Source organism: Apostichopus japonicus, chromosome 20 (assembly GCF_037975245.1).
Source record: "Apostichopus japonicus isolate 1M-3 chromosome 20, ASM3797524v1, whole genome shotgun sequence".
NCBI lineage: Eukaryota > Metazoa > Echinodermata > Holothuroidea > Aspidochirotida > Stichopodidae > Apostichopus > Apostichopus japonicus.
Genome location: NC_092580.1, coordinates 25827429 through 25848681, shown reverse-complemented (window position 1 = coordinate 25848681; position 21253 = coordinate 25827429). Strand labels below are relative to the sequence as shown.

Here is a 21253-nt window from a genome sequence, read left to right as displayed (position 1 = left end):
AACACAATATGTAGTTCTATTGAGGACAGAAAGTATTTTGTTTGATTTTGGTGAGGAACACATGAGGAACTATATGAATAATGTATCACACAAATTTGCAAGTACATCTAAATCAAGAAATGTAAACTTATTGACCATTTATAGGATATATACCATAGACATTTGTATATATATAAACTTCATAAATTTCACTGTAAAATACCAACCTTTTCATTTGCCAGCAACTTTTTCTGGACCTCACCTGGAATCTAAACATTTGTAAATATATTATAACAAACAAATTGCTCTTTAATGTCTAAAATTGAAGGGAATGCTTTTAACCGACAGTAGCCTAAATTTTTGAGACGATGTTCTATATTGCATTCTACATATTATCTCTAATATTTAAAGTTAAATAAATGTTAAATTTGTTAGTATAACTACTTCTATATACCTGTGATATTTGTAAAGCATAATCACTATGAATATCAGATTTAAAGAGCTAATGCTTTTGTTATATTATAGTTAACATTATTTGTTCAACATGTCTTTCAAAATTAGCCAAAGACAGCAAAGATATATATTGGAAATTCTAAAGTGTCGGATTTAAATTGATAATTTCATTGTCGTTAGGTCAAACTTCTGTTTTTAAATGATGTCAAGTAAAATAAAGAGACATATTATTGTAAATATATGATTAAGAAAAGCTTCCGAAAAGCTGGGAATGATTGTTCTGTTTTTGATATTTCATTAGTTAAGAAAAAGTTAATAACATAGTTATAATATAGTTATAATAAAGTTTGGACAGTAGAAACCTGGTTGTTACGTCACAAATTCACTTTAATTCGAGGTATCACAACCCCTTTAACAGTAAAACGACAAGTACACTGTACAAGTACGCTAATGTGTTTCACTCATATTCCTTCAGCCTTCAATAATAAACGAACATTCAATATTAATTAAATAACTGTTTTTATTCTTCTCTTCATCATTAAAACAAATGATTATTTTCATTGATGTAGTGTTGATATGTCGTCTATCTACAATGACTATGCAACCGTCTTAACTATTCCTTATCAAATGATAATATATCCTCCCTAACTTGATTGTAAATTTTCTCAAATGCTGATGGAGTATCTCTTTCAAATAGGTTGGGCCTCTTCTAATGTAATGATTTGTAAACTTACTCCTGCAGAATCCAAAATAGTCTTCATGTCATCCGTCGTTATCTATAGAAATGGAAAGAAACACAATGGTACTTACATAAAATAACGAGGAAACGTGTAAAACAAACTACAATATAGTCACTTATGTATAGTTCATACGAAAGTTGTAGTATTAATGTTGACTATCCATTTTCAAAGATATAGGAGGTTCTAAAATAAGTTGAGTATATATGACGATCCATGTTGAAATAGTTGATTGTTTAAAACGGGTTTGAGTTTCTTGATGTACAGTGCCTCCTTAATGTTAACTTCAAAGTCTGTATAGCCGCTGTCTATGACACTAAAGTTGGTGATGTTAGCTGTTCGGCAGTCTATACATTGAGTGATATGCTCATAGATTGCAGATTTGTCAGATAAGTGCTCCTTGACCCTTGTAGCCAGATGTCCTTTAGCCTTACCGATGAATATACACTACTATGACTTTCATCAACTGTTTCGTTTTATTTTGCTCGTTTATATGGTTCTACAAATGTACAACTCTTCCTTAACTTTAAACTACAATATAGTATTGAACTGTCATTATGCTTGCGTTTGTTTTACATGGCGTGTTTCCTGCTCACCTGATATATTTTGATGACGTCCGTAAGCATCTCGAGCGGTTTTGCATTTTCATGCTACGTGAAAGAATAAACACGAACATTACTAATGATATGCATTATTATGAATAGTACGTAGTAGATTATCGAAATGTTACAATATTAAGATATGCGTAATAGTTCAATCGACTAACGTTTCGAAATAACGATTTAAGTTTCTATACTTTTTGTATATTTAAAATACATCTTTTATTGTGGTTGTCTCAGCTAGTTTCCGAAAAAAATCCTGCAAGGATTGAAGGCTTATAGCTTCTAACATCTATATATTACTTTAACCCATTTCATGCACTAGAAAAAAAACTTCCATTTTAATGGTTTTCACCCCCATAGCAAATGTATGTGCAATATTTATTTATCTTCTACAATTATACTGGATATAACTATTAAGTTGAAGTTTAAGACAAAAGACAAACTAGTATCACTGAATTAGAGTAGACATAATTCTGTATACATAATTGCAACTTAATACGTTACCTGATGTCTTATTGCAATAGGCAGTAGCAATTTCACCCATTCTTCCTTTTCCCACTGAAGAAAAGACAGGAGACATACATTTTGATAGATTGTAAATCTCATTTAGATTATATCACCTGAATCAAAGAAAAATATTGACTGCTGGAGAGAAAAAGAGTTTCATGTGAGGTCCGTATTATGCAAATCTATAAATATTGTACATTTTCATTGCTGATATTTTAAACCATTTCTTCTGTTACTTCCAAAATGAGTATTTATGAACCATTAATGTTAATTCATTGTGTCATGTTCCAGTAAAATCCGTCATTGAACCTCGTGCAATAGAATATATTTCTCCGACAACACAAAAGTAAACAGTATGTTCTTCAACCCAAAGCATTTAAACCTTTTTCAAAGTGTCACTGATATGAGAATGGTATGATACCTTATCGCCGATCTTTTGTTGTAAAGTCTCGAATGTTATCTGATGGAATGAATGAAAAATCCATGACTCAATCAACTTTGCAAACATACTGCAGTTCCATTATGTTTTATTCTTACCGTGGGAAATTGAAATATTTAATCATCTGCTAAACAGAAGAACAGCTAACGCATAAATCGGAAGAAAGTATTAGCAATCATGATTTTGGAAAATAATAGATGTACCATGGTGAAACTATTCTGAAACAAATATACTCTCAAGTTTTCAATTATCGTCTTTTTTAAATTTAATTTCAAATTTTTTTCAATTTAGGTCTTTACATTTAAGAGGGACAGTAATTGTATAAACTCACCCAATCTTCTTCAAGGGATTTTCTATACGTTTCCAACAGAGATTGTTTTGTTAGCTGCAAGGAAATATTGCAAAATTGAAAGTATTTTGCATGAAAAGTGATGCAATTTACCTACCTGGAAATGTACTTTCTCGTTGTATGTGTAAATATTCGACCAAACATGTTACCTTCTAGTGGCCAAAGGCAACTCAACTTACCTTATCACTCTGAATACAATCATCAAGCTGTGCTACCAGACATTCTTTGGATATCTACAAAGAAAGGAATGTTTTACATATAAAAATGATGTCGTTATCACTTAATACAAAGTATAAGAATCCCACATATAACCAAAATAAGATTGAGCAAGACAGAGTAAGTTTGTTCATCATTCTTTACCGATTGCAACGACGATTTACAAAGAAAGAAGGAAATATAATGATAAGTTAGTAAAGTGTTTATATATAACATGAGATACACAAATGTATCTTAGTAGTTCTTTCAAGAAGTGTGTGAACATATTATTTTGTTTTACCAAGTTCTCTTCCAGAGATGTTTTAAGTTTCTCCAAATATTCACCGGTGGTCAGCTGTTGAGCGAAAGAATAAATGGTGGAATTAGTTTAGTTTAGTTTAGTTTAGAGACCCAAGGATCATGAAGCCTTACAATAGTTTATTTGAGACCCTATCCGTGTTTTATTGTTTCAATATGAATGAAATCAAACTCTAGGATTAGTAATGAAGCTATTGTGAATGGTAGTGATTAAAACGACTTTACGTTTGTAGTGTCCATTGGCAAGTCCTCTTGTGGAAACATTTGTATGTAATTTGACATCCGTCATGGAGATCTTTGTTCCTTGTACTTGTGTCTGAATCAAGGTAGTGACTTACTATAACCGTTCAATCCAATACAAAAGTTATTTAAATCCCACAAATTAAGCGGAATGGAATTACCAGGTGCATTAACTGCATGACTTTGGAGTTTATGTGTACTTCCATTGCGTAATAAATTGTGGATCGACGTTAAATATTAGCAATGAAATTTATACCACTAATTTATGACAAAGTGAACGCAGAAGTAAGTTTTCAGCTCTCCTATACTTAGTATGCTTACCATCTCGTTAAGTAACAGTGTCGTCAGTTGAAGAGCAAAGAAAGTATCGGTATCCTGAAAAAAAACATATAAAAATATTCATTCCGATATGACAACGAGCATCTCACCATTTGTACCAAGTTTCAGAGAAAGTTTTAAAAGTTGCACTAGCAACTAAATTTGTGATTAATTAGATTAACAACTTTACATCTCATCTATTCACGAGTACTATATGTATGGTACATAATTTTATTTACAGTTCTGATAACAACATTGATATGACATAGCTAATTAATCAAAATGTTACATAGGAATTATTTATATAATGCAAACAATCTTTCCGAATTAAGTAATGATAATGACCAATGTTAAAAATCTTATTATACTTCAAACTTAACCAATTCAATCTTCAATAAAGGGAAACAGTGTAGGAACATACAACAACTAGTAAACACAACGAAACATTTAACAGTAACAGATCAATTTTAAAACAGAATTGGGATATGAGCAAAACAGTTTAGTACATTTAGTACATTAAACTGAATTATATCACTTTTCGTGTGTCGGGCTTAGAGTTAATGTAATTTCTCCTTTCAGAATGAATTTCATTTTGTAAAAGGAACATTTTGGCATTATCTCATTCAACTTGCAATTATATACATAGTATTTACAATGCAAAATGTGAAAGTTTATAAGGTCATCTAACAATTAACTATAACGAAAGAAAATATCCCTCTTTGTCAAACAAATAGTCTCTGAAAAAGTGGTGACTCGGTATCTAATAGAAAACTGGAGTTTACATGGCAGTCCCAAAACAGGTGCTCAATGGAATTTTGTATCCATTTAACAGAATATGTCGGCAAAGCTATTGTTTTTTCATTTAATATAGACGCCTATTGGTAGGAAGTCGGTGAATTCTCAACATGATATTCCAGTTATAATCATTTCAGATGGGAAAAGATTGCTCTTGGATGAACAACCCAACTTACTATGATCCGACCGGGTATCGAGCCCGGAACCTCCCGATTGCTAAGCCTCATTGTTTCCAATGCCACCGCCTTTATCCACTCGGCAGCAGCACCGGTATCTCTACAACCGAAGTTGATTTTAAAGTGTAAATAGTTTTTGCTGGTAGTTCAGCCGGAACAGGTCGTCGCTATTATCAGTGAAACTTATACAAAGAAACTTAATATTGCCATAATTTAGATCAGGCTCTGGTCAGCGAGATAATCGGGCGATGTACTAATAAAGGGACCTAGCGGAAAGACCTGGGTTTTCTAAAAAAAAACTTAAGTTCAAAGGACAGCTAGTAAAGGTTTAGGATGTTGAGTGTTTCAAGAGTCGAGTCTTTGTTACCATAAACAGTATTTTCGGCATACTGTAGAACGTTCAATTCACGACCATAAATACTAATGCCAGTAATGTTATTTCTATGAGTGATAGATTTAGGGATAATATCAGCACAGGTTATAACAGATACCGACTCAGCGGGCAACATTGCCCAACACCTCTTTCTATATTAAAGAACCCGGTATAATGACCATTGCAACATACACAAGCAGCACCATTACTGTCAAGGGTAGAGACCCAGCGACGAAAACTTTGACCAAAGCTGAAATAGGCCAACAACCTATCAATAAAACTCCAAACCACACAGTCGTGTTTTTTTTTAAATCTATGAATAACAAGTGTCTGATTGTCATTTGTAAGGTTAATAAGATCTGAACTATACCTTATATTCCCACCAACAACTCTATTTGCCATAAACCATCTTTATTATTCCCGACACAATGCTTAATAATACCCTACAATCTGCTAGCTAATACTTTTGCACCAATCTTATATTAGGTATTTAGTAAAGAGATTGGTCTGTCATCGGTTAGACACATTGGTCTTTGTCAAGCTTACAAATGAGGGTTATCACTATCCTATACTTTGCTCCTTATACAGTGATTATGATAAGCATTGTTAAGAGAGTTCACAACCAATTGCGTAATACTGGACCTTTTATTTGTTGTTGTAAAAGTCAGTTGAAACAAAGTCAGGTGAATCCCATTTGGCATAGCGAACAGAGACGGTGACATTCCACAATTGCAAGATGTCCCTCGCATGAATCAAAATAAATATTTACAGACATTTATGGAGAGAGACTGGGCAAAATATCGTTACTAACATAAAAGCTTGAAGAAGTGAGATTGCTATTAAAATTGCAAGTTTCAGTCAAAATTTCGTCTTCTTAGAGATATGGGTATCGCCATTCTTGAGTTTATTGAAATTATTGGTGACCCTGTTTCTTCTTTTTAAGTTTTAAACGTACTTAGACTTTTTTCACCAGACGCAACCCAACGTGCCCTAGATCTAATGATAATTCCATCTATTTTATGCTTGTAATGTATTCAACTTATGGCGAATGTCAGCAGAGTTATCAATTACGAGTTTTCGCTCAAGCGTATAAATTAACAAAAGGATATCGTTTTCCTGCTTCCGCATCGCACAAGCCCCGGGCTTTTATTAACTGTTGCCTTGGGTGAATGCGAGTTTTATACTAAATAAATTCGTAAATTGACAACAGGATCAGCTACAATGTTGATCACATTGAACCTTATGAATAGTAAAATGAAGTTTCGGGTTCACAAGTATAGCAACCGCTCTGCTAAGATCCGTGTCATGGGAGAATACAATTGACCAATCCCATTCATTCATCCAGATATTTCAACATCTGGAGTGATATGCGTTTCTGAACTAAGATTATATCAAAAGTATGGTGGTGATAATAGCTAAAATGCTGCCTACGTTTTACTTTTTTCTTATGCCCCTAATATTACTATAACAGATTTTTAAGGTCAGCCATCATTACAGCAAAAAGCAAAAACCGAGATATCGACTACATAAACATGGTATTGAAATATCATTAATAAATAAGAATGGTTGGTTAGCAGCCAACCCAGAGCAATCGAGATGGGTAAGGTTACCAAAACACACACACAAAAGAAAAGATACCATAAAAAGAAACAAAAACAGTCAATCAAGAAGAGATCTAGTCCGGTTTCCACAGAAGTGGTGAGCAGGTCCAGAGATAACCTTTTCTGTGATCCAAAAATTGGAAAGTCGTAAACGTTCCATGATGAAGCTATATTCTGTTAGATATAAAATTCTCATCATAGATAAGAAACGAAATGAAATCGCAGTAACATACCACTTAGAGAATAGGGATTCATTAAATTGGTAAGGCGTTCCATCACTTCATCTCCACAAACCACAAGTAAATCTCAGCCGAATTCCATTTCTATATAATTCTTGCACCTTTAGACCCCATTTCTTCTTTTCTCTCAAATAAACTGGGGTTAAGCCATCCACGAAGTAGTAACCCTTAGAGGCTAGGTCTTGTCTTTAGACAGTTTGGTTGTTTTGTCTTGGAAAAAAGACAATTGACCAAGAGGTGCATGTCTGTCCCTTCTGTTAATTATTTTGCCATCTCGGTTGGATCTTTCTATCTTGCAGGATGGTATCCAAATTTCTTTGAAAATCCTTCTTGTAATATTGATACAATCCTTTATTTCCGTAGCCTTTATTCCAACTATGCGTAAGTTATACATTTTTGAGAACCGCCCTTCTATGCTTAATAGAGCGGCATGGTGATCTTTATCACTTTCAAGAATGCTAACTCTCCTTTCGAGGGTATTGATTTTCTTTCTCAAAATGACGTTTTTGTTCACTGATTTCAGTAAGAGACATTTTAAGCACTTCAATCGCCTTGTTGATATCATCTTGAAGGGACTGTATCTTTTTAAGGAAAGTCGTGTGTAACCGATCAATAATGGAGTTTGTCCCTAACTAATTTACCTTCCTCTGTATCAGAGTTGTAGCCTTCACGCCTTGAGTTTGATAGGCTAGAGTAAAGGTGACGCCGACCGAAGTTTGTTGCTTCCGAGTCTTACATTTTGCTCTTCCAAAAGCCTTTTATTACTCAGGAAGTATCCTTAATACTAATAATCACTTTCACAGAACCCTTTAAGTGCTTTGAAAGAGAAAGATATAATATTTAAACCAAATTATCTTAAGTCCGGCAGCACACGGGAGGTTATTAAATTAAAAACTACAAACACTAGAATATTAACAAATTAGCTCACCAAGTTGCTTCTTCGGCTAGCTACCAGTAGGCTAATGACCGTTTTTGTAGAAATCTGAAATTTAAACAGTGGATAACATTTTATATGGAATGCACTACTAGTAAAAATGAGTTAACGGAGACTCCATATACCACCCACCTGATACAGAGGACATTGATTCAAAGGAGCGCTTTCCACAATTTGGCTTAAAACGACTTGGGTAGTACAGACACTTTTCACTTAACTGTAATATATACTTGCAGTAATCCTAACGAAATAAAACTTTCTTGCTTTTTGAAGCAAATGAATATAATATAAAAGTTACTTAAAACGGTATTTCAATGTAAAATAGGATTGAAAACAAGTCATCACATGAGCAAACAAGAGGATTAATTAACATTGGTGATGTCTTGTAAGGTAAACCAAAGCAAGGAGAATCATATGTTGTTAAAATATAATCCTCAATGACATAATTATAATAAAATATCCAATATCGTTATTGAACCAGCTTTTATTATGAAATATACATACGTTAACCGTGTAAATAATATAAAAAGATACTTGTAAAATACTTACCCAATTCTCTCCAGATGTTATAATGTTATGGTATTGGCGATGCAACTGATATTTATGAGAACATTGAGAAAAATAGAGATGTACTTGGTATTTATGCAACTAAATCAGATATAATATAAATGACAATCATTTTATTCAAGCATAATTTTAAGTTTAACAAGCATAGAGAATAATTGAACTGATCGATGGAGACTGATCTTATTGAATGGCATAATCAAGGTAAAATAATCAGGAAAACGTACCTCATCGTTACAGTCTTTCATTATCGTAATGAAGATATTGTGGTCAATCTATTAGAGATAACGTAGGAAAGTAACCACATGATTAATATAACTGTTTTAACATATTGTTATTAACTTTTGCTCTGAAACACCATTTTTATTTGTGAAAAATCATGCATAACAAATGTACTAATTATCCATATCATCGTAGTACTGATGAACCATTTAGCAAAGTAGAAAACCAATGTTATATAAAAAAAAAACTAAAAAAAAGTTTGGGAAGCATATACAGTTTTTGATTGGATTGCTATCCGATATAAAATGTTATTCTTTCTTACAAACATGTTTAATTTATAGTTTCTCTGCTTTCTAATTTAAGTTAAATACATCATAGTCCATATTCCACGCCACATTCACGTTTGAGTTTACAACAAAGAATTATTTAACTTAAAAGTATTGGCCTAAATCTAAGATATGATACACACTTACCCTTTCACTTTGAATCCCCAGAAAGAGAAGTTTGAGAAATATGCCGTTTGCGTTCTATAAATTAAGATGATGTCGAAAAAGTTTACAAGACAGAGATAATAACCGTACATCAGCTGTGATTTTTGTCACCATAAATATCGACATACTTCAATAATCAAAGTGCATTTGCAACTACCTTGCTCACGTTCACTTTCTCACCTGTAGCAACAAACTATGGAATTTCGTCTGGTCTCTTTTAGAAAAAGAAACCACTTAGACCGATAAGAAACTCGTTATTTTACCTCACAACTTGAAATCGACTTCAATAGCATTATTCGATTGTCTTCATCGGCATTCTAATTCGCAAGCAAACAGAGAAGGAAGATAGCATTATATTTCTATAACTTAAATAAGTTTACATTTGAATATATGTTATCGCTTATTTATTTTTATAGAAAATATTTATAATTGAGCAGTTATATTTTTATTGTTCATACAGTTTTCAAGACATAATGTGTAGAAGGCCTGCTGAACAGCTAGTCCAAACGGCCAATATTTCTAGCATTCGTGCTATTTTAGCAGTGCTAAATTCAACCTGCCGAAACCGATTGAAAAGCCAGTTACTACAATGACAAACAGATATTCTTTATTTAAATAGTCAACTACAGGCACAAGCTTTCCTATACAAATTGAAGCCGGTGACATATTTACCTTTTTCATCCGAGTACTGTTTGAGAAATTTTCTAGTACTTTAAATTTTTGAGATACAAGAACGTTATGCTTATAACTGCTCCCCGGTGAATATTATCAGCAATTGATATAACGGTTTTATATGGTAATATTACTTGCATCTGTATTGTTTACCAAATTAAGAATGTATCTTTCTGATATTGTGTTGAAACATGGCAGTAGCAAACAAGACCACAGGGATATTACACTACTACTGCAATCACACTAAAAGCAGGTATGTACACTATCAACGTACATCAGTTTTGAATTTATCATCTTTCTACAGCCTTCACATACTGTACTTGGTAATAACCTCAGCTACATGTATGATACTGATTGGACAGACAGGCGTAACTAAAAAGGCACGAGGCTTCCCGTCCAATACCGATTACTACAATAGTGGTACATTCTCCATTGGAGAAACATGTTAAATATGAGAGTAAGAGAACTAGACAAACCGAATCAGGTTCAGATGAAATTATAACTTCAACTTGTTGATCATCTTGGTTTAACTGAAAGATTAAAAGAAAGTGCAATAAGCTTGCTGATAGTTCAAGGTATGATGTATGATGAGGTTTTATCAGATACACGCCTACCCATGAAAATGGTAGAAAGACTCCAATGAGATATGTAACTCTTTTATATTAAACGTATTACACCACCCTCTCTTTACGTATTACCATCTATTGGTATTTAACATCGTCTGAAATATTGTTCATTGAATATGAAAAGAAATTCACCTTCGGCTTTAATACTTCGTAGTCACGGTTAAGAAACTTCTCAAGGCACTGCAAGAGTTTCTCCAGCAATTCGCGCTGAAAATGGAAATGAACATTTACTTTCAAGTGACCTGCATCTGTTTCAAATATGTTTCATATGTACTTTATGGCCTTTAAGCTTTACCAAACAAAAGCAAAGAACAAACAAAAAGCATTTTGTTACCCTTGCTTTGACGTTAGTACTATTCTAAAACTATGATCGACCCACTTAAAAGCTCCATAATGGATTCCATTATAGACACTAACTGATCCCTATCTCTAAAATCGTTTTTGGTACTACCGTACAGTAAATAATCACACAATTACGATGATGAAAGCAAGCGTCCGATTAATGTTTGATTTGAATTTTTTATTCGTTCGATTTCTAAATTTTGGGGAACAGAAATGATATCATTCTGATTGTGTGATTTCTAACTACACAAAAAGTATCGTTTAGACTGTCAATATTTAATGTATGATGGGGCTTCAAACTCGTGTTCACGTATTTAAAGATATTTAAATAGTTTAGCTTAGTGCACTGATCTCTCTCTCCCAAAATGAATATAGTAATGATGAATACCTACATCCAGTTTGCTGGTCTTTGATGATAAATCTGCGAGAGCATTCTCGAAGTCATCCTGATAGAAACAAGATGGTAACAAGTAAACTCTCAAAATATCGGTAACTATTTTTACCACCACTATAGGTAGATGTGTTTTTGTAATCGAAATGACTATTAAGTAATTCATTTAAACATTTGCTTAACTTTTTGTGAAAGATTGCTCGTGGAAGCACATACTGCTAGTTACCGATTTCTCAGGCACTTAACTTACAATAAAATAATACAATAATACAAATTAAACGACCAATATGATCCTAGCATTGAGTTACATTGGTCGTATTTACAGAATCATGTTATCTTGATTTACAATAAAGAACAAAACAAAAAGAACAAAAAACAAATAAAATAAAGCTACAGTAAAATAATTTGTCTTTCTAATCAATGAGTACTCTACTTGTATACCATTTAAAAGTAGACATATGATTGTTAGTTGGTCCCCTTCATGAATTAACAGAGTAGAGGTATCATATTTGTATTCTATTATAAACCTTTTAAAGGATATTACGCACCTTCTTGTCCGTAAATAGAGAAATCGTTACTAGAATGTATTCGTCTGTATTGATCTGGAACAGTATAGTTATCATGAACAAAATAGTTGTAGTTAGTATATTTTATAGCACAATCAAGTTTTTATTGTATCAAATTTGCATCAGTAGCAATAAAGTGTATCGTTATTAAACGAAAACCATACAATCTTTAATCAGACTACTCAGACCAATGAAGAAGCGTTTGAACAAATATAAAGACTCCAAAAGAATCGACAACTGTGTTGATTTGTTTGATAACAAAGTGCACAATGTATCATTCATTAACATGAGTAGATCAGTAGCAAATTTTTCTTAACGTCTTTTTTTAATGATAAGAAAGGTTGAGAAAGCTCAACTAACCTGTTTCTTTGCATAAATATTCCCGAAAAATCCCATGCGTGCCACCAATGATAGCTATAAGGGTCAAAATACAAATGCCATTATTATTATTAACAATTTGTCATACTTTAAGCTAAATTAATACTATGGAATGTTGTGCATTATTTATCAAATGCGTATGTTTAGTTACTTTTCAATTTTGGGGGCACAGTTAAATGTGCGTAACGTTTCACACTCTTTGAGTTTGTCGTCGTGTCCTCGGTTTCTTCACAGCACTCTCTACCAAATAGAGTATGTGTAAAGTCAAGCATTTGTATTTAAAGATAACGAAATAAGTCTATTTTATATTTACTTGTATATTTCAACCAAAAATATCTGTCCTAGAAGTCAAGTTTTATATCAAATAATTGGAAGATTTGAGTTCCCTGATCCTCCTACTTTTGGTTTCTCGACGGATTATGTATATTAGGGTTGTAGACTAGAATGTTATATATTTGAGTGCACTCTTGAGTAAGATGTTCATCAACAAAATTCATATCATTCTGTGTTTAATATACGAATAAAACAATACCTGTTGTTTTTCAAGGACAGTGTTTAGTAACTTCACCACCTTTGATGACGATATCTGCAAAAAATGACATAGACAGAGACAATTATTTAAAATTCGTAAAGCAAAATATATTGAAGTATTTCCTGCACATAAAACGAAAAAAGGAACTACCTTCTGCCATTGGAAGAACATGTACATTTCTTACCCAGTCGTTCCGTTTGCATTCTGCAAAGTGTATTGCCACCTTCATTGCAATCTGCAAAACAAGATAACGAGTTGATATTATATATTCTTAACAGGAATGTTAACGCTAAACTATATTCTGTTAAGTATTGTGTAAATGGTTTTGTAACAAAGTCGCTGGGATCCGTTGGCGACTTTTGAAACTGAGATTATATGTACAGCTTCACAAATTGACGATGAGTTGTAAAATATGAACTGATTACAAAGACTCTATTCAAAAGATATTCCTTGTGTTAATTTCTACCTTACCTCATTTCCAAGCTGCTCTGTCTGGACAAATTCGTCAAGATATGGAAAGGGATCGACCTGGTTGATTGAGCAATAAATTGCATATTACATTAATATGATAATAAATTCAATGTGATGCCAGAGCGTAGTAAACACATCAAATTTCTGTCTATAAAACAAATATGTCGTTTAAAAGATCTAAGTATATTTCCTGTAAACTTCGACATACAGTTAACACTCAGTGTTTGCAGACTTTCATATCTCTGTCATGAGATGTCAGTATGCTTAGTGGTGAAGTATGCTAAACAAAAAAGAGGGCAATTAGAGGGAGTTGAAACGGACCGGTAGAGGAAGGGGTGGTGCGGCAGACACTCCGAGGGGTATCGGGACATATAAATTTGATTTAAGGGGGTAAAGGCTACATTAACATCAAACTTTGCAACAATACGAATGATTGTGAATTCCATATCGATTCATAATATATCAAACAAGGATATCTTTAACAAAAGGTCACTTCAATAATAAAAGAAAAGGGCCTTTACACTACACACACTTACAAAAATAAAAAAAATGGCACCTTAAATAAAGGAAGGAAAGGAAATATAATCCACTGTAACGAAGAGAGCACTTCTAATTTATTGAAGGAGACAGGGGTGGCCCAAACAATGAGGTGTGGGGGCCGTCGAGGACTTTCGGGTGGACCACACCCCATTATTTAATTATGTGCTTTACGTATATTTTAGTAGCTCTGTTTCATGAATAGTTTGTATACTGGAAAAAGAAACCTTTGATATAAACCTTATGATTAGCAGAGACGTTTCAATTAATGAATTACAATTTTATTTTTTTATTTTAAGGAAACTTCTGTGCGTTCAGTAAAATATGAAAAGGAAACTGCGTTAGAAATATAAATAGACTTCAAACCTCGTGCGTTGAGTAAAATTCTGTCAGTAGCTTATGAAGGTCCGGTTCTATTGTCTGAAGAATAGGAAACGGCACGCCAATAAAAATTAATTTGTTCCCTTGAAGATAAAATATTACTGTAATGAAGCAAATGGGATATGTAGACAAAAAGAGAGTGGCCATTAAAAAATGACGTTTCTTGCCAGTTTGTATGAGCAGTTTGGATTACTCTTCAGTAATATTAAAGTTACTGTAAAATCAAACAAAAAACTTTACGTTTTGTCGACGCTCTTAGTATGTAAATTATCAAGACCGCTGAAAATGAACAGTTACTGTGAAAGTAAAAGCATCAAAGCAAGTACCATTCCTTGCTCTAATTTCTCGCAAATCTGGGAGATCAATTTCAGGAAAATCAGCTTGGGTGTTTCAACTATTGCCTGCAAATACAACAATGAGAACAAAAAGTTGTTAAGAAATTAGTAGAACTGCATCTCGATATATATGATATCGGATACTATGGAATGCCGACCATGACATCATGCACATTCTCTTAGACGAAATTCAACATAAATAAATGGATGTGAATGCAAGAAATAAGATCCAGTGACAAAGTTAAAATCCATAGTTTATAATCTACTTCTTTCAAGTAAAACTTCAGAAATAAAGAACATATGCATAACGTTTGTAAAATAGGACCGTCAGACAAAATCTAGGTGTTAATATACGCATTGGAGAGGTAGCTGTAAAACAGCTGTTACATTGCAGTCCAATTGATTAAACCCTGTTGCGAGTATATAAAAATTAGACTGTACCTGGTTGCTTGATTTAAGAGGCTCTGCTTCTTCTTCGGCAATTTCTCCCAACTCTTCTCTTCCATTATTGCATTTTTCTCGTGCTGTTGGTTAATTAAACAGGTTTTGTGTTTTGAATCAATGCGAAGAAGAATAAAAACAAACCAAAACAAAAAAGGAAAAACAGAAAGAAAACTCACAATCATGTTGTGAACACGAACATTTATTTGTCTTCAAAGAGGATGTGTTAGAACCAAAATAATGTATTATGTCCCGAATTGTATATACATAGCTACGCACATATGACCGTACAACGGTGTGAGTGGCTTTGTCAGATGTCACCTATGGATAATTACCTGTTGATATGACCTCTGCTATTAAATTTACGCCCGTACGTCTCTTATACATGTATACGGCGACGACGACTGAGATAACGACAACAAGAAATATGATCAACATTATAATGAGGGCTGGACTGCCTCCTTTTTCTGGGCAATTACTTGTTTCTGGAAAGAAAAACAGAAAAGAAAAATATATATAACTGAATATTGCAATGATGAAACTGACCAAACCATAATATACCCTTAAGTCAGATTTTAAGGGAATGGTATACCGCAACCGTAAGTTTATGAAGATTTATTTGAAAGTAAACAGAGATGAAAAGTGATTGCTGAACAATTTAAGAACCAAGCAGCATGAGGCCAAATTAAATATCATTAAATGTGTTTCTCTGATTTGATATTTGTTTTAATGGGTTGATTCATGTACCTATATCACACACTTAAGTATTTCCCATGATGTCCGTCATAAGTGGTGGTCAAACTGAGTTTAAATTTTTAACTAGGGCTTAATTCAACATTTTGACATCAGGAATCGGGCCATATTCGAGGCCAACTGACCGTTCAGCAATAAGCGATCTACTTTACCAGCAATTTACAATAAACTGGGCCACAGAGAAAAATGAAAAATAATAATAATATTACCCGATTCCAGCTGTAAAGTTGCTTCTTCAATCGGTCGATTATATTCAACGGGTTCTGGCACACATCTAAGTGTCACACTTTCTGTACACTCTGGTACTTCGTAGTTAAATGTTATCGTAGAAGTACTTGTACCAGTCAAATCATCATGTACAATACTCTCGTCAATGGTATGTATTGTAAGTAAATCTTTTGATAAATCGTCTGCTTTCATCGATAGCTTTACCGGAGGTTTCACTCCGGAAATAGAGCAGTACCCACTTCCCGAGGTGGATAACGGCTGTGTACACTTTGCCGTACTTCCACATGCTCCGAAGATGGGTTCAGGGTTTTCTGGGAAGACTAAAAATGGTCTTGCTTGAAAGGTAACGAGAAGCAATGTAGTAATTTAAAAATTTCTTCATTGTTTAAACCATGGAAGCACGAAGCACGTTACAATCTTTCAATGGAAGGAACTTGTAAAATAGTTGTAGAGGAAAAGATGTGATGTCCATTTCGCGTTAGTTTATGGATATTTTTACATGTTAAATAAAAAAGACTTGAAATGTAGTTAATCGGGTAACAAAAAAAAAACGTGTGGGGTGTCAAAATAAGCAAAGCTAAAAATATTAAAAGAAAAAGTGAAACCAACAACTTTCATTTCTATCTCAGAAAAAAACATGTATATGAGTAATATGAAATATTCGTGTTTTGTAGAAACTTACTGACTGTGGTCACATCCGTTTCATTTTTGGTCGCCATGACACCATTACTGGATATGCATTGATATAAACCGTCATCGTCATTATTCACATTCTCTATCGTTGTCACTCTGCTCTCAGTTTCTGCACAAGAACCGTCATTTGGACAATGTGAATTAAAAACCCTAATAACCTTTTCGGTTCCATCGCGGCGCTGTACTTGTAGCTGTCCAAAAGGTAAGTTGTCGTGAGGACAGTATAAAGTTAGATCTACTCCTTTCATGACATAAACATCCTTACGTGGTATTTCGTGGAAAGGGAGGTTGCCCTTCATTGTCATAGATTTATTTGAGACCTTGTATGCGGCATTTCCAATAGCGACACATGTAAAGTACTGGTAGGAAAATAATTCCGGGATGTACTCCAATACAGATGAAGAACTATACAGCAACGAGGTGGTATCGAAAGTCATCGAAGTATTAGTTGGTACAACGGTTGACCCATTTTCACTGATCTGCATCCATTGTAGTTTAACTGATGGCCAATAGTCTCTTGCTTCGCATATTAGGGAACTTGTAATCTTATCTTTGTCTTTGCAAAGTTCAGATGTTGACGTAGTACAATCCAGAATAGACAGGGTTTCGACAGGCACTGGGTGAAATAAATACAAAGGGAGGCATATACAATATACATTTATCCCATATTCTTCGTCTTAATTCAACCATAGTTCCCTCATTATTCTTCCAATCTGTACACATAATGAAAACATATTAACTAAAGACTATAAATATTAAGTTGTTCTCGTAAAATCTCTAACTATTGGAATTTGTGTGAATTGAGGACCGCTGTAGTCAATTGATGTAAATAAAAGGGCATTTTGATAATTTAATTTAAGCTTTACAATATAGTGGGTATGTATGTCTAGTTCACGGAGCGCTAAATCGATAAAATTCTCTCTAGCCAGCTGGTCAGATATTTCTTAAACAAAAGCATGTTCAACAATGGGTATAGTAATTTATGATATCAGTGAAAACCTTGAATCAAGTGCTATGTATTGCACTTTGATTTGTATTGCGCTAATCCTAGTCTAGTACTCGATTTTTATCTTTAAATAACAACCTGCCTGTAATTAGGTACAAATAATCCTGGGTAAATTGAAATTGAGTTTTGGTCAAAAGTAGGTAAGTAATAGGTGTTGGAAAAACCTCTCTTAGGAAGCAAGTATTGGCTTAAAATTCAATCGCATGTATCTCCTTTTATAATTCGGTCATATAAACACAGGCAAAAGAAGGTTAGCTCGGGAATGGGTCAGGGTCATCCCAAGAATATAATCAAACGGGCTTCAATATCAGTGCAGTACAGTAAATAATTAATTATCGCGTACAGTATAATTGAAACATTAAACAATCTTCATTGTTTCAAAAGTTGCATAATGCACCACAATTTTGTATCTTAGCACCCTCCATATTATCTAATTTTCTCAAAGGATAGGCGCAAACCTATCTGCCAGGACGGCAATCAGTATGTTGCTGCTGTTGCTCACGTACCTGGTAAATACGATGTACAAGACTATGACTATATCTTACCTGTTACATACACCATCATTGTTTGACTTCCTCCTAGACCACCTTTACCTAATACAACGATTTTATAGCTGCCCTCGTGCTTGGCTTCTGCACGTTTGATAATCATAACACCTTCTTCAGTGATATCATATTCTCCTGATTCGTAGCCACTTCCGCCTTTGCTTCCACCATCAATCAGCAGAAATGAGACTTCATTGTCATTAAAGTACCACCGGACAGTATAAAAGGAGGTGTCATGGTCACAGGAAATGTTCGCACTGCTATAGCGATGTATATAGTAGTTTTCCTTGCAAGCAACGTTATCGTCGCTCATTCCTGTGTAGATTATTAAATAATGCAGGTCTATAGAATAAAATTACCCTTGTCATGGTTGCAATATTAGAGGAATACGTGTTCTCTGTACTATATTAAATTTGTAAAATACACAGCAGCTCATTAAACGTATAAAAATATAAACCAATAACCTTTTAACAGTATCATACAATAAATCAATACTAGGTTTGTAATTGAAAAGGCGTTCTTCTGTTCTCAGATGGTCACATCTGTACGATGTTAGCACTTTTGGGAGATGTAATAGCATACTAAGCATGCTCCAGATCAATGAGTAGACCATACATATCCTCCATCCTTCCACTGTCAAAACTCAGAAATAAAAGAGATTAGCATGATCCATTGAACTACACAGTGTATTTCTTATAAGTGACATCTAGATGTGTTTCGCAACTCGGTAATGTTATCTCAACAAGATATTGAAAACTTACCTAAATACCCAAAGAGCAGTAACCTGATCACAAGAAACGGGAAAGCACAAAAGTAACCTTTCATTATAGAAGCGGGATTGACACTTGTCTGATGTTATGTCATTACTTGTTGGCATAGGGAGTCCGAAGATCTGAGTTCAAAATATAGAGATAAAGAAACATTACAGGAAATTTTACAAGATGTTACATGTTTCTGGTTACAGTCTAAAACGTTTTATAAAGAGTCTCCAAATGTATGGGATAAAAACAAGTTCAAAACTCGAAAGTATAACATTTGGTTTATGATTAAGACATTTGCTCTCATAGAAGTACCTTCATGAATCGTATATAGTATTGCTTTTTTATATTTAATACAGGTTTTCACAATATGCTAATGGCACTTGATCAATTTAAATCCGCTACCAACGGTGCCAGTGGTGAGTGCGATAAAATGCTACAAAAGACAGTCTTCTTAAACATAGTGATTGGGTTTTCGAAGAACCCTAACCACCCCATGGCAGTGGATCCGGCTTCAACGACCCCAGGACCATACCACCTCCTTTTGTTTAAGTCCTGGACCTCCCTCCACAGCTTCAATTTTTTTTTTATAGAAACCCAGAAGGTTACACACCTGTCAGCGACAAGAGTTATGATGTCCACATAACGGTTATACCAGACGTGCCGGGTGCAGCATAGAACCAGCGTTGAACACGTTTTGTAAGAAAGCGTAAAGTGTCTAAAATTTTGTTAGACAATAGCGATTTACACTAATTAGATGATAAATATTCGTTGCAATATATGCAAATGAACGAATCCGGTGTTGCATGGTCATTTTGATATACAACCCACTAAGTAAGACTGTAAGATTATGGTATGAGTCATAAAAAATATTTTATTGCTTAGTCTACTGCCCACGTTACTGACCTAGTAAATAAGTATATTGTTTACACACTTCCACTTGCTATTGAATATCAATAGTTTAATTGATCACCTGTGTGAGCACGCCTTGCTCTATGCATATTGTACATACAATTACAGTGCCTGTATATTTCCCAATGCATCACGAAGTCAGTGAAAAACTCGGTGTTATTCAGTAGTGAACAATGATTTTATATCATAGAAATTATTATTGATTTTGCAATGATCCTTTGACTTCGTTTTCGAATAAAGTTTACTTACCTACTACTCACCTACATACCAAGATGTGACAACATGAATCTGTCTATTGTGTATTTTATACTCCTATTTGTTGCAAATACCGAGACGTTTCAGCGTCTAGTTGTTCAATGGTATTCTCTAATATGAATGAGTGTAAAGTACAGATGTAAAGTAAACACAAAGAATAAACCGAAACTAAACTGCATTACTGCTGTATATGTAAAGTTCAATGTCTATTGAACTATCCTCGATAATGAAGACCTCGATAACAGAAACTTTATAACGACTCACAGTTATTTACACATATAACAAGTTAGATATATACAATAGGCGCTATAGGCCAAAGGCCCTACAAAATTCATGCTGTACTTTGATTGATCTCGTAGGATGTAATTGTTACATGTCTCTTTATATCAACTTGCTGTTAAATTATCATGGCCTGGGTAGGGAGTGGTTTAATGGGTGGTTGGGTGTTTTTTTTTTTCATATTCTACTTTGTGATTTAAACCTAGCTGTCTCTTTTCTGCTACACTTCGTAGTTGTTCAGTTTTTCGATATTGTTGTGTATTGCATACGGGAGTGCACATCTTCAAGCACATACCGGGTTTCTGTGTAATTCCTTCGCCTCATGTATATATAATTTCTGTCATTACAATTTATTTTATGTTGAATTTGTTGTATTTATACGTGAAGTGATATACCAAATAAACGTAAAAAATGTTGGCTAATCTAGGTAATTGTGTGAACACCTCTTAAATTGTGACACATAATCCACATTGCAACATATTCAGCACACCTGCATTCTACAAACACCACTGTTTAGAACTGCCCGAGGCTACATTCCCAAGCTAGCCTTAACAGCTACTCCTTGAACTCAGGCAAGGTGAATACTATGTACATATATGGTATTGTAGATATTCCTTTTT

General features: G+C 33.9%; 1 protein-coding gene across 3 annotated transcripts; it reads right to left on the bottom strand.

The window, feature by feature from the left end:
- Positions 1-173: 173 nt before the first annotated feature.
- Positions 174-20472, bottom strand: LOC139961265 (uncharacterized). Of its 3 annotated transcripts, none has more exons than XM_071960349.1 (31): positions 20349-20472; positions 19191-19321; positions 18430-18744; positions 16868-17494; positions 16167-16505; positions 15540-15689; positions 15205-15287; positions 14755-14829; positions 14414-14467; positions 13511-13567; positions 13224-13274; positions 13040-13093; positions 12490-12543; positions 12112-12165; positions 11565-11618; positions 10963-11037; positions 10681-10734; positions 9796-9849; positions 9515-9568; positions 9047-9094; positions 8805-8849; positions 8250-8303; positions 4141-4194; positions 3563-3616; positions 3246-3299; positions 3049-3102; positions 2700-2738; positions 2276-2329; positions 1766-1819; positions 1167-1208; positions 174-248 (listed from the first exon to the last, which is right to left on the bottom strand). In XM_071960349.1, the coding sequence occupies exons 2-31, from the start codon at positions 19252-19254 to the stop codon at positions 189-191; spliced, it is 2880 nt and encodes a 959-aa protein (XP_071816450.1). In that variant the 5' UTR covers positions 19255-19321; positions 20349-20472; the 3' UTR covers positions 174-188. The 3 variants fall into 3 exon arrangements, with proteins under 3 accessions (XP_071816450.1, XP_071816451.1, XP_071816452.1); XM_071960350.1 differs by having other exon boundaries at positions 20360-20470; XM_071960351.1 differs by lacking the exon at positions 20349-20472 and adding an exon at positions 19801-19999.
- Positions 20473-21253: the final 781 nt, after the last annotated feature.

Excerpts from the sequence above, each read along its gene's own strand:
- LOC139961265 (XM_071960349.1), bottom strand. The coding sequence starts at position 19,254 with ATGAAAGGTTACTTTTGTGCTTTCCCGTTTCTTGTGATCAGGTTACTG. Across the intron at positions 12,166-12,489 it reads ATATTTATGCAAAGAAACAG|ATCAATACAGACGAATACAT; the intron begins GTTAGTTGAGCT and ends ATACTGTTCCAG. Across the intron at positions 3,300-3,562 it reads CATCTCTGGAAGAGAACTTG|ATATCCAAAGAATGTCTGGT; the intron begins GTAAAACAAAAT and ends CTTTCTTTGTAG.